The sequence below is a fragment of the Chelonia mydas genome, chromosome 1 (assembly GCF_015237465.2).
Source record: "Chelonia mydas isolate rCheMyd1 chromosome 1, rCheMyd1.pri.v2, whole genome shotgun sequence".
Taxonomy (NCBI): Eukaryota; Metazoa; Chordata; order Testudines; family Cheloniidae; genus Chelonia; species Chelonia mydas.
The window spans coordinates 38330076-38344702 of NC_057849.1; the positions used below are offsets into that span (position 1 = coordinate 38330076).

Sequence of the window (14627 nt, forward strand, 5' to 3'; positions counted from 1 at the left end):
TCTGCAGGGATTGAAAAGTTTCACCATTCTAACACTTCAGTACATCTTCTGCGTTCTGAACAAAATAAATAGCCATACACATCACAAAATCTCCAAATTTTGGGGGTGTCTTAAAAAGAGAGAGAATTTTCACCTGAAAAATAATTGCGTGAAAGGGTGATCTTTAACTTGATACATTCTGGAAGGAACTTGTAGAGGCATCAATAATGTATTGCTGGGGGTTGGAAATGACAGTCAGAACTCTTCAGGAGAACTAGAATTTTCTGCACCCTTTGGGTGACTTTGACTTGAGTTTCAATGTTTTATCCCTTGTAAATATGCTATAATTGATACTTTTTTTTCCAAAGGAAAAAACTATTTTATAGATTTGCCCATTTGAAACATTTGCTAAGTTTAGGAGGAACATCACGTGGGGACAATGTGTGAACTTAAAGGGATGGATTTAGGGCAGGATATAACATTAGTTCTTTGGGGCTACTCTCAGGTGATAACATGATCCATTCAAAGCCTCTGTGCTTTCAAAATCATTTCTACATTTATAAAATTAGCCAACACATTATTGTGCAGTTTTTAATCTATTTTGTTTTATATTTTGGGTTCAGATATTAGGTTGAAGAACACATACAATGTACACTCCATGAACCAGTGTTCCAAGGATCCTCTAAAGAAAAAACACTACAAAGACCTTCATATACCAGTTGGGAGGGAAAGAGGGCACATAAAAGGGTTAAAAAGAGGTTTGCATTTCTACCACATGCCCTATTGTGTGAACATATGCATAAGTCTATTGAAAGTTTTCAGAAGATGGGCAGGCCACCAGTTGCTGGTCTCCTGCAGTTCCAGTAGACATCTGTTGCCCCAGAGCATTAACCAATCTGTTCAATGGGACATCCTTCCTTTGTTAGACAGAGTGATGCAGACAACAGTACTCCTTGAAATACAATGGTAATTAAACATACAGAAACTACTGCAGGAGGTATTTATTACATATTCATTATTTTATTTTCATTGTTGCAATATCTTTGCCATTTGGGAAGCTAGGACATTTGTTTCTATATTGGTATTCTGAAATTCTGTATGACAAACAGTTGTGTTTTTTTTAACAAGCTGTGGTCTAAATATTTACTACTTGCTGTTTAGAAGATCTAGGAATATTTTAAGTATTGTGTAAAAAACCAAACTTTTTCGCTGTTGTAGAATTTGTCTTTAAAAACTTGGAAGCTCTTTTAAGAACACATGCCATTGCTATTATAAAATTTTATGTCATAACACACTGTTTCACTTATTGCTTTTTGTGCCATGTAAAGTTTGCATTAAACTATTTTGAATTTCAGCTGTAATTGGACAACTTTCATAATATTAAAAGTTTAGATCTATTTGCACCTGACCTCTTGAACAGTAGAAATGTCTAGTTCAAAATTAATGTTGGTAGTTAGCGGGAAATGGTTTTGCTACTGAATTTGAAGAACAGTAGATGGAAAAAGGTTGCAATTCTGTAACATAATGGCGTTGTATTCCTCCACAGTGTTAAATGTAAACCCCTGACTTAACAAGTGTGTTTGATAAATGGGTGTAGTATTTGATGATGATAGTAATCCTATAATAATGGAGCCTGTTTAAAATATGAAGCCACATTTGGTTTTATAGCTTTGGGGGAGGAGGGTTATGGTTTGCAGGTTTTTTGGTGTAAAGAGTATAAGTACATATGCATTCATAAGTTAAGAACCCTTCCTTTTCAGTGTAATGATAGCCAATGGAGATTACCTATTTTTGTATTTAAAAATTTTATAAATTCAAAAACTATTGTTTAGTAGTTTTATTGAAAGCATAAGAACTAAGTACAATAATTTAGTTAATAGGTTTATTTCTTTGGTTACTCATTTTGTGTTGATACACTTTTTATTTTTATTTTATATATAAATATAATTGTATCAACACATATGTGGCACTCAGAATAGTTCATAGCAAGTAATTTCATCTAGATTATATGGTATCTATAAAGTTTTCTTATAAACCATGGTCTCAGTATAAGAGTTTTATTGTAAATGACACACAGAGAGCTTTTACGTTTTTATGTTACTCCCTGAACAAATTCATTCTCTTTATTTCTTGTGGGCTTCATTATGCTGTCAACAGGTGCATTAACATTTGACTGAAAGAACCAAAAATAATTTAGGTTAGTTTGCTCAGGTAGAGTGACTGGCATTTCTCCCTTCACTATCTAGCTCAAAGTAAAATAATAAACTCTATAACAATGAAAATTAGATATCATAATTAAATCCTAATAATCAATGAATATTGCCTAGGACTTTGTGTTGGGAGCTCCCAAGCCTAACATTCTAAGGAGGTGCTGCAGCAGATTATTTGCTGCCTATCACAGATGCTGTAGAATTTGTCTGAACATACATAAAACTTGCATGCAGGTCTGACAGCAGGAATGGTATGCTGCTTATGCAAAACTTAAAGGTAATATTTCAGAATCCTTATGCTTTGTGGTTGTAGTGGAGTCATATATTAAAACACTAGTTAAAAATAACAATAGTGTGCTTAAGTCAATTAAATACTATTTGTGTGGGCTTTGAAAGCTGCAACTGCTGTAGTATCTCTTTGCAGAAGAGAAGGTTACTCACCCAGTGCAATAACTGAGGTTCTTTGAGATATGTGTCGTTTTGAAAGAATATTATGTTTATAGTTAAGATAAAACTTTAACGAGAAACAATTAGAATATGACATCAGGAAATAACAATACATTAATCTTAACTAATTTAAATGCATGTCCAGATAGTGTCCAAAAGAAAAGTAATACTTTTAGTTCAGTGCTAAAATGGTATTTCACAGTACATGGATTTGGGCAGTGACCCATTATCTTGGTGTATTCTATTAGGGCAATACATGAGCTGACCCAACTTTTCACTCCAGCTTAAAAATGTTGCCCATTAAATATACTTCCTCTAGTCAGAGCAGATTGTGGGGTTTATGGAACAATGATGTCGGAGCGTCCAGATTGGTTTGGCAGCTGCATTGTTCTCAGAGGGTAAACCAGACGCACTTAAGTCCCAGTCTTTTTCATAGGCTTTTGTTCATACCAAATTATTCTTTCACTGTGCTAGCATTCATGATGGCATGTTAAAGGAGTGCATCCTAGCAACTAAAGACTGGTTGCTAGGCAGCCTAGCTTCCAATAGGTTTTTCTTGTTTAAGATACTTTTTGGTGGCAGTTCTGTGAAGGCCACAGTGTGGGTTTTTAACTGTATCCTTTTATTGAGATACTGTTGTGATTTGTTACTGGCACTAGGCTATCCAGTGTATTACAGTAGTTAATAAATCACCAAGTGTAAAGGTTCACTTCCTAAATTCCCTTTGTATTTAATCTGCAGTATTGCTTGAACTCATAAAGATCCCTATAAAGAAAATGAACATTGACTGATATACTTCAAGAGACAGCATCACAATCGCTCTGCCTTTTAACTAAATCAGGTCTATACAGAAAAATATTTTCTACTTCTATCAGTCTAAACTAGATTAAACTGCTGGAAAAAAATCCTCTTTGGTTACAAACCAAAAATGGTAAGTTATCAAGTAGGACAACTTAGTTAATACAGCTATTTACTGAAAATCTCTACTGCTGTGGAGATGTCCTAACAATGCATTTAAAAACTTTTTTTTATTAAATCATGGATGGCATTTTCATTTCTCTCACATTTGTCTTGAGAGAAGTCTTCATGAGTTGTCATATGTATATTCTGCATACTTTTTTTTCCCCCAGCAAAGGAAATAAAACTCCGCAAATGACTCAGTACTCTTAAATATATACTACTAACACGGCTACCACTCTGAAATATATACTATTTATTTATCGGGGCGGGAGGTTTATTTATTCAAATGGAAGAAATTTTGTATCTTGGGTAAGTTTAAACTATGGATAATTGTTAATAGAATGGAGACAATGGAGTTGTGTTTAATACAATGATTTTTCTCAGTGTGATTTCAATAATCGGGTTTGTGGCCATGCTATATATGACATTCAAGCACTGCCTTCTGTATATGTGTCTTGCTTAATTTTTGTCCTGCGTGAACTAGAAAAGCTGTTGTTTTTCTGTTTCATCCTTATATTTTATTTTTTAATAACGGAAACAGTTCTGCTTTATGCCAGAATTCTCTTTCAAGAGAACAAAAAGTAAAGAAAGTAATAAGTTCCTTTTAAACAGATTATGGAGATAATTTTTCAAATATCTATTTCCTCATAAAAGTTATGTTAAACTACAATAACGTGAACTCCTCTAGTAAACTTCGGTGGGTGGGGCTTTTATGAGGCACAGAAAACCACAATCTGCTTTATTCCGTATCTCCTGTATACCATCCATCTCTGCATTTAGGCCCTGATCCAGCAAAGTACTTATGCACATGCCTAAGCTTAAGCATGTGACTAGCCACATTATTGAAATTAATATTTAAGTGCTTTTCTGGATCACTCTCATTTACTTCAATAGACTTGGAATCAGCCCATAGTTCCAAGTCTTGTTCTTCTGACTAAAAGAAAGCTACTTCGAGAATATTCAAAGTGTTTCTTGATTGGCCTGGACTTTATAAAGGAATTTAGGAATGTGTAGGGATGTTTACCTGACTGAATGAATACTCTGTTTCAGGATTCATTGGACTATATTTATTCTGTCATTAACCCATTTTCTGTAAGGTGGCTTCTTAAGCATATTTGCCTAATTAGTGAAATATAAAGAGGAACAAAGGGGATCCAAGGAACTATAGACCAGTCAGCTTAATTTTGATATCTGTAAAGTTACAAATTATTAAACAATCAATTTATAAGCACCTAGAGGATATTAAGTTTTTAAGTAATAGCCAATATGGATTTGTCAAGAACAAATCATGCCAAACCAACCTAATTTCCTTGTTTGACAGGGTTACTGGCCAAGTGCATAGAAAGCAAGCTATAAACAACATATATCTTGATTTTTTTTAAAGTAAGCCTTTTAACACAGTTCCACATGACAATCTCATAAGCAAACTAGGGAAAGTGGTCTAGATGAAATTAAGAATACAGTAGTGTTTGTAAGACTGTACTTAAAGAGTAATTATCAATTGTTTGCTGTCAAACCGAGGCGGGGGAGGAGTATATCTAGTGGGATTCCACAGAGTTCTATCTTGGGTCTGATACAATTCAATATTTTCATCAATGACTTGATGTTGGAGTTGAGAGTATAATTATTAAATTTGCAGATAACACCAAGATGGGAGCTGTTGCTAGCATGTTGGAGGACAGGATTAGAATTCAAAATGACCTTGACAAATTGGAGAATTTGTCTGAAATCAGCATGTTGAAATTCAGTAAAGACAAATGCAAAGTACTACACTTAGGAAGGAAAAATCAAATTCACAACTATAAAATGGGGAATAACTCAATACTGTAATACTTCAGAAGACGATCTGGGGGTTTTACTGGATCACAAATTGACTATGAGCCAACAATGTGAAGCAGTTGCGAAAAAGGGAAATGCCATTCTGGTGTGTATTAAAAGGAGTGCCGTAGATAAGACACCAGTGGTGGTATCCCACTCTACTTAGCATGGTGAGGTCTCAGTTGGAGTTCTGTGTCCAGTTCTGGGCACCACACTTGAAGAAAGATGTGGATACATTGCAGTGAGTCCAGAGGAGAGCAACAAAAATTATAAAAGGCTTAAACAACATATGAAGAGAGGTTAAAAACTGGGTATGTTTACTCTTGAAAAAAGATGACTGAGAGGGGACCTGATAAGTTATCAAAGATGTTAAGGGGTGTTATAAAGAGGATGGTGGTCAGTTATTCTCCATGTCTCCTGAAGGTAGGACAAGAAGTAATGGGCTTAAGCTGAGGCAAAGGAGATTTATGTTTGATATTAAGGAAACCTTTCTAACTATAAGGGTAGCTAAATTCTGGACTAGGCTTCCAAGGGAGATGGTGGAATCCCTGTTATTGGAGGCTTTTAAGAACAGGTTAGACGAACACCTGTCAAGGATGGTGTAGATATACTTGGTCCTGCCCTGATGAGGGAAGCTATACTAGATGACCTCCTGAGGTCCCTTCCGACCCTACCTTTATATGATTCTGTGATGATATAGTAATATGCTAGTTCCCTTGTATTAAATGGAATGTCTAAGCCACTTAGTATAAAAACTTTTCCATAGCAGTACTCGTATGTTTTATAGCTGCATTTCTGATTTATTACACTGTTTAGTAATATTATCTTTGAGAGTACGTCCACAATGGAAAATAAAAAACCCACAGCAGCAAGTCTCAGAGCCCAAGTCAACTGCCTCGGGCTCACAACAGAAATGTTTACACTGCTATTTTTAGTCCCATAGGGCCAGTGTAAGTCAGCTGACCAAAGGTCTGAGACTCACAGCCATGTTTTGGGGTGGGTGGGTGGGTTAGTTGGTTTTTCTTTTGCCGTGTAGACATACCCAGTGACAGAATATCACAGTTACTTTAAATCTGAACAAAAAACTCCTGTTCACGTTAACATTTTCTAGTGTCTGGTTTCCTGACCTATACAGCTACTTTATTTTCAAAAACTTTTAAGGAAAACCAGTTTATATAAAAACTAATTTTTGAATGTATTCATCAGTTTAGATGTAAATGCTTTTTGAAAACTGTTGAATAATAATAATAATACTCTGTAAATCAAACAGGATTGATTTTATTGGAAAGTTCTCTCTGTTTGAAGAAGTGTGTTTACGTGCAGCAAGTTTCATACTAGTTTGTTTACAAATGCAATCAAACTTTAAGTGAAGAGGGAATTTCCTCGAATGTGAAAGTATTTTTAAGTTGGTAAAGAAACGGAGTCCCAGAGGAAACAACAAGAAAACCCAAAACAAAATAAGAGCTAACTAGTTACAACCATTTTATTTCTTCTGTAGGAATACGGGACACTTTATATTCAGGAATACAGGAAAAACAGCAAAGTGGAGTCGAGTACATGCAGCAGCTTCATGGGCTTGAAGGATCATCTGGGGCATGACCTAGGCCATCTTTATGTGGAGCGAACTGACACACAAATAAATGCAGTTGGATCTTGGTCAATGGTGGAGAAACCAACAATGGATAAAGTTAACTCTAGGAAGGAAGATGCAGATAAGGAGGCATCTGAGGAGACGGGAAGCTCCAGTTGTGATTCAGAAGAAAGCACAAATTCTGATAATGAGTCAGAGAGACTGAATAACATTACAGCAGAATCACATCTACTACCTAAGACTCACCGACAACTGTGCAGGTCTCCCTGCTTACAGCCCCACGTACAAAAACGTTATGAAATCTTACAAGATCTTAAAATAGAGGAGGCCCAGATAGTATCTAAGGAAATAAAGAAGCCCCCTGATGTGGTAAAGGAATATCAAACCAAACTGGAGTTTGCACTTAAGTTAGGTTACTCTGAAGAACAGGTTCAGCTTGTGCTAAATAAGCTTGGCACTGATGCTTTAATCAACGATATTTTGGGAGAACTTGTCAAACTTGGAAATAAAACTGAGACTGACCAGCCTGTAAATAATGTTAACACAAATGTAATGCGTGAAGCATCTTCTATAGAGTCTCAGAGGTCTGAGTCTCCACTTCAGGAGGATGTGACTGAAGATGGAGATAACCTGAGGCCAATAGTTATTGATGGCAGCAATGTGGCAATGAGGTATGTGGCAATGAGGCATTGATTTATTGATACATTACATTACCTATTATATGGAAATTGCATTATCTTGCCCAGTTAGAGCACTGATGTGCTGTATGATTACACATCTATAACAGTACATTGGTTCTCATTTGCATAATCACAGTGTGTTTATTTTTCATCAATACAATATGCAAACCCCTGTATTCAAAGGGCCATTAGCCAGTCAGAGTGCAGAGATTTGCATTATCAGTAATTGCAACCATATATTAATTATGCAGATCTCTCTACTTCGGCTATTATTAAATTCTCTCCATTTTGATCAATATTAATTGTAGATCTGGAAAAATGAACAATGAGGGTGCACATTTGATAAATGACATGAAATTACTATCATCTCTTGAAATCAGAGAAACCTGTGTGGAACTTTAGAGGGACCTAACAAAGCTAGGTTTACGGGCAGCAACATAATACAAGAACAAGGAAACATCCAGTGAAAGACAATAAATTCAAACCTGGTAAAAGAAAATTCTTTCTTTACCCAATGCCACTAGGTATCACTGAAACCAACTGTTTAGCAGGCACCATTTCTATAAATAATTGCACCATCCAAAGTTACCTACGATAAGCTAAAATAACTGGGGTATAACCCCTCGTGCTTCAAGTCATAAATCAAACACTAATGGATTGGCTTAGTAAAAAAAAAATTATCCTATTGAGTAGGCTTATTCCACAATGAGGCATCTTTCCTCTGAAATAGCTAGTACTGGCCACTGTCAGAAATAGGATACTGGGCTAGAAGTTACAACAATTACTGAGACTGCAGTCTTCAGAATTTCAATGACGTGCCCACAGAAGAACATGTCTGCACGCCTCACACACCCATCTTCACCTGTAACTGTAGATAATGAAATACTCTTAGTTGTGCATAGGAGGGAGCTGGCCTTCCTCACTGGTCAAGGAGGAGTGGAGGAGGGAAGTATTGAAGATAATGGGATGAGAAATGTCAGAAATCAAGGTGGCATACTTTCTGAGGGCGTATGGATGAGGAATTATTTGGTAGTTAATCAGAGCACAGGGATTTATACTAGCCAATCCTACCATAGTATTCAGAAGGAAAAGCCATTTCAGCATAGTAATAATTTGAGGATACTTCTTGTTCGCTTCATAGTAAAACTTGGTATAAGAAACTTCAGGGCTTGGGGCATCTGAGTTTATTTAGTTCATGATCATAATGACCTGGTAAACAGAGTATTGTCAAATATAATTTAAGTATAGATAACTCTAGCAACTGGATAATTTCAGTAGATTTAAGTAAAAGCAATTAACCCATAAATGCAGGTTGCTACCTTCTTTCCAAACTCTGAATGCTCGTATTTCCTATCCGCTCACCTTTTAATTTCTTTGGCCAACTTGCACGTCTGTTCAGTTTTCTCCTAATTCTTTCCATGTGATATGCTGTGTCTTGTTTTTTAGCTGTCTCTTACGATATAAAAGAGCCGGATTGTAAATACTGAAATATGTTCAAGTTAACATAACAAGTAAACAGTATTCTAACACTCTAACTAAAAGTGATCCAGAGACTTCTGAAATACATCCACATTTTGATTAAAACTTAATTTTACATGGTTACAGAACTGTTTTTATAAAATGTTTAGAAGTGTCCTTTTTAGCAAAAACAGAGTGCCATCATAGTTTTGCTCATTGTTGGTTTATTCCTTCTTAGTTCTTCAACTGTTAGAGCCAAATCCTCCGCTGCTCTATGACTGCTTTGTGCTAATCTGGTGATGCAAAGATGCCATAAAGATGGTTGAACCAATGTTAAGGATTACCTCTGTGTACAGGAATTCTCAGATGGTATAGAGCCCTTCTCCAGCACTTGGGGCTTGACTGGGAAAAAGAGGGCATTGGTCAAGGGATCCCTGTACTCTGAGTATGTGCTCTGAGTATCCCGAGCAGTAATTCCTGAAACCCAAATGGCCCGTAGGTGCCAGAAGCAGCATCTCTAATCTGGATCTGGTTACTGACCCAGCATTAAAGCTGTATGAGGGGAGCAATACTGGCACACTTTTTATAAACCTCACTTCCCTACACGTTACACCAGGCACTCCTTGGAAGCAACAGTTGTTGCCTTAACCACCTCTGTGAAATGAGACGAATTTGAATGTGTGCTGTGCTTCATAGAACCCAATTTGATTAAAACAAGTATTTTCGGCAGCAAGATGATGCACCGAAAAGTCGGAAGCTTGCAGTATCTTTTGTGGGTTTTCATAGCATGTAAAAGACACTCATGATAATTATAGGGCTAGATTCTGTTTTTTACAGCCAGAAGTATGTTGAACAAGGTGCAGAGAGGCTGGGCTGTTTTGTAGTGTAGAATTTGCCACAATTCCTCTGTCTAGATCAGTGGCCCCTAAACTGTGGGGCACCACCCCCTGGGGGGATTGGGAGGGACTGCCACCCAGCCCCGCTCTGTCTGCTGCCCGGCCCCTCACCAGCCCCTGGCTCCAGGCCTTGCTCTGACGCCAGGCCAGCTCTGCCTTCATTCCCTCTCTGCCCCCATCCCCAGTTCTGCCACCAGCTTTGCCTTCAGCTCAAGATCCTCTGCTGAGCTACCTGTGCAGTAATGGAGTGGGGATGTGGACAGATTCCATTACTGGTAAGGGGGGCACAACTAGAAAAGTTTGAGCACCAGTGATCTAGATGTTTCAGTGATGTGATGTGCATGAATGAGTGGTGAGTATCTGCATATGCTTAATTGGCTGTTCAACTATCATTGCAATACATGCTTTCCCCACTTGTCATTACACCTTGTTGATTGATGCTAAGGAGCCATGATACTTCTTGCCTATTTTTGAATAGCTAGCAGGAAACAATGACTGTATTCCTGAAAAATATTGTGCATAATTCCTGATTGGGAATGAAAGATCTGGGGAGGCATCCTCTTTCTCATCTTGCATAACCCCCCGCACACACACACACTTCTCCAGGAATGGTCTGGTCTGTAGTTTTATTTCTGTACTCTTGTGTCCACAGACAAGAGGCAGTCACTCGAGATGATAGCATTCAGCTGCTACAATGGTGGAACAGAGTAGAACCTAAGTAGAAAGTACTAATTGAGCTGAGAGATCTAAAAGGTGTATTAGGGAAAATACACTGTGGGTAGGCTCTGGACTAACAAATCACTAGAGACATGGGGAGACCTTGATGGTTTAAATAATGTTGCTGCCTTCAGTCCATCTAAGTGATATTTTGGCATGGCTTCTCCGGTAGTTTGTCCTTTAAACTGAAGGCAGTGGATGAGTTGGTCCTCTTATATTACAGGTCCTCTTGTATTATCTTCAGATATTGGCCGAAGTAGTGAATTGGTTTGTTAAAACTTTTCCTTTGGCAGAGAGGCTGGTGTCTGGTGAGTTGGTGGTTTATAGTTTAGTACTACCTAATGAATGCTCATAGAAGATTTACTGGGCCACCTCCAGTTTTTTTTTTTTAATTCTCTCAGCTTTCATATTGCCATTGATTTTAGTTACTTGGGTGTAACTGCTTATGGTTAACTTCTCTCTTACACCAACACATGGGAAACTGTCATTGGAATATTCTTGCAGGTTCGATTTTTCTTTTTGTGTAAATTGTAAAACTTGTAAAAGCAAGTCCAGCAGCTACCAAGAATGGATATTTTAAATTCCTTTGAGATTGTTGCTGCCTTCTTGGTCTGCTGTACTTCTATACAAACTAACTGTAAGTGCCAAAATCCTCAAATGGAAAAAGATAGTATAGTAAATAAAAGGCTTCTGTGGCACTTGTGGTTCAAGCCTGCTGTATCTAAGCCATGATACACATGGTCCTTTCAAAGTGCTATATAAAACTGATATTGCATACTGTGAGGTGGTGTTTACATGTAGATGATAATATTACTATTTTGTATTACACACATCAGTACACTTTGCCCACAGAATAAAACAAACTTTCTCCATTACTGAATAATGCTACTAAAACCTGTGTCAATATTCTCTTACAATATGAATTGCAAATTGGTTGATCGTCAGTCTCCCCACTGTGCCTACATCATTTAATCAATCCCTGTTCTATATCCTTCCTTGCAGAGATACTCCAATTTGAATTTTTAAATGGGCATTCCATACTTCTCACAATATCAAAAAGTTTAAATAATCCTAAATTGCCTTTTTTTAATAGATGCACTGACAGATAATTGAGGCTAATGTTTGACCTATCTCTTGAAAAACAAAATGTGTTTAATCTAATGATAGTTGTTTATAGTCTAAATATTTATTTCTAAAAATTATACTATTGCAATATTGCCAACTGCAAAAGTTTAAAAAATTGAGTCTGGCCCTAACTCACAAGATTTATTTTTTTAATTAAATAATGGGATGTTTTTTCTGTTTTCTGGCAACTTTCTAAATCTCTGCTCAATCCCAATATGCATGTGAAAATAAGTGTTGTCAATTTATAAGAATTATGATTTTGACACCCCATATTAATTTTGTGACTCAGCATACCCATTAACTCTGCACCCTCAGCCCCACAACAACTCCGCCTACCTAACCACACAACAATTCTGCACCTCCCAACCCCATATCTGCCCCTTGCCCAATGTGCATCTTTGTTCTTCTTGCTGTTCCAGAGGTTCTTCATCCTTTCCTCTCAAGCCTCATGGAGAGGCAGCTCTAGGGGATCCTCTTCTCCACCTTAACAGGACTGCGTTGCAGGATTAGAGGGGAGGAGAGAGCAGCTGGCCCATTTTTCATAGAAGTTGGAGAAGGGAGCAGAAATTGGTCTCTTTCTGCTCTCTCTTCCCTCTCCTCCATTCAGACACTTCTCTCAGCTCCTAAGGAGCGGGGAGAGAGCTCTGCCTGTGTTCTGCAGTATATCACCAAGAAATAATGAAGAATTCTTGTTTCATAGGACCTGTACACTGCATGTAGTGCTTCTGCAGAGCCCAAAGAAGCAGCACAATTCATAGAATCATAGAATATCAGGTTTGGAAGGGACCTCAGGAGATCATCTAGTCCAACCCCCTGCTCAAAGCAGGATCAATCCCCAACTAAATCGTCCCAACCAGGGCTTTGTCAAGTCTGACCTTAAAAACCTTAAAGGAAGGAGATTTCACCACCTCCCTAGGTAATGCATTTCAGTGCTTCACCACCCTCTTAGTGAAAAAGTTTTTCCTAATATCCAGCCTAACCCTCCCCCACTGCAACTTGAGACCATTACTCCTTGTCCGGTCATCTGCTACCACTGAGAACAGTCTAGATCCATCCTCTTTGGAACCCCCTTTCAGGTAGTTGAAAGCAGCTATCAAATCCCCCCTCATTCTTCTCTTCTGCAGACTAAACAATCCCAGTTCCCTGAGCCTCTCCTTATAAGTCATGTGTTCCAGTCCCCTAATCATTTTTGTTGCCCTCCGCTGGACTCTTTCCAATTTTTCCACATCCTTCTTGTAGTGTGGGGCCCAAAACTGGACACGGTACTCCAGATGAGGCCTCACCAATGTCGAATAGAGGGGAACGATCACGTCCCTCGATCTGCTGGCAGTGCCCCCACTTTTACAGCCCAAAATGCCATTGGCCTTGGCAACAAGGGCACACTGTTGACTCATATCCAGCTTCTCGTCCGCTGTAACCCCTAGGTCCTTTTCTGCAGAACTGCTGCCTAGCCATTCGGTCCCCAGTCTGTAGCGGTGCATGGGATTCTTCGTCCTAAGTGCAGGACTCTGCACTTGTCCTTGTTGAACCTCATCAGATTTCTTTTGGCCCAATCCTCTAATTTCTCTAGGGCCCTCTGTATCCTATCCCTACCCTCCAGCATATCTACCACTCCTCCCAGTTCAGTGTCATCGGCAAACTTGCTGAGGGTGCAGTCCATACCATCCTACAGATCATTAATGAAGATATTGAACAAAACCGGCTGCAGGACCGACCCTTGGGGCACTCCGCTTGATACCGGCTGCCAACTAGACACTGAGCCATTGATCATTCCCATTGAGCCCGACGATCTAGCCAGCTTTCTGTCCACCTTCTAGTCCATTCATCCAGCCCATACTTTAACTTGCTGGCAAGAATACTGTGGGAGACCGTGTCAAAAGCTTTGCTAAAGACAAGGAATAACACATCCAATGCTTTCCCCTCATCCACAGAACCAGTTATCTCATCATAGAAGGCAATTAGATTACTCAGGCATGACTTGCCCTTGGTGAATCCATGCTGACTGTTCTGATCACTCTCCTCTCCTCTCCTCACCTCTCCTCTCCTCTAAGTGCTTCGGAATTGATTCCTTGAGGACCTGCTCCACGGTTTTTCCAGGGACTGAGGTGAGGCTGACTGGCCTGTAGTTCCCCGGATCCTCCTCCTTCCCTTTTTTAAAGATGGGCACTACATTAGCCTTTTTCCAGTCATCCGGGGCCTCCCCAGATCGCCATAAGTTTTCAAAGATAATGGCCAATGGCTCTGCAATCACATCCGCCATCTTCTTTAGCACTCTCGGATGCAGCGCATCTGGCCCCATGGACTTTTGCTCATCTAGCTTTTCTAAATAGTCCCGAACCACTTCTTTCTCCACAGAGGGCTGGTCACCTCCTCCCCATGCTGTGCTGCCCAGTGTAGTAGTCTGAGAGCTGACCTTGTTCGTGAAGACAGAGGCAAAAAAAGCATTGAGTACATTAGCTTTTTCCACATCCTCTGTCACTAGGTTGCCTCCCTCATTCAGTAAGGGGCCCACACTTTCCTTGGCTTTCTTCTTGTTGCCAACATACCTGAAGAAACCCTTCTCTGTTACTCTTAACATCCCTCGCTAGCTGCAACTCCAGGTGTGATTTGGCCTTCCGGATTTTACTCCTGCATGCCCGAGCAATATTTTTATACTCTTCCCTGATCATTTGTCCAATCTTCCACTTCTTGTAAGCTTCTGTTTTGTGTTTAAGATCAGCAAGGATTTCACTGTTAAGCCAAGCTG

The 14627-nt window shown here is 38.8% G+C and overlaps 1 protein-coding gene across 3 annotated transcripts in view; it reads left to right on the forward strand.

The window, feature by feature from the left end:
* Positions 1-14627, forward strand: part of ZC3H12C (zinc finger CCCH-type containing 12C) — a 57777-nt gene that overhangs the window by 18807 nt on the left and 24343 nt on the right. The window contains exons 2-4 of one of the 3 annotated variants that reach the window (XM_037890456.2): positions 603-2466; positions 3378-3567; positions 6913-7676. In XM_037890456.2, coding sequence (XP_037746384.1) covers positions 3565-3567; positions 6913-7676 — 767 coding nt within the window. In that variant the 5' untranslated portion in view covers positions 603-2466; positions 3378-3564. The remainder of the gene's footprint in view (positions 1-602; positions 2467-3377; positions 3568-6912; positions 7677-14627) is intronic. The other 2 variants (XM_043530070.1, XM_037890465.2) reach the window with 2 other exon arrangements.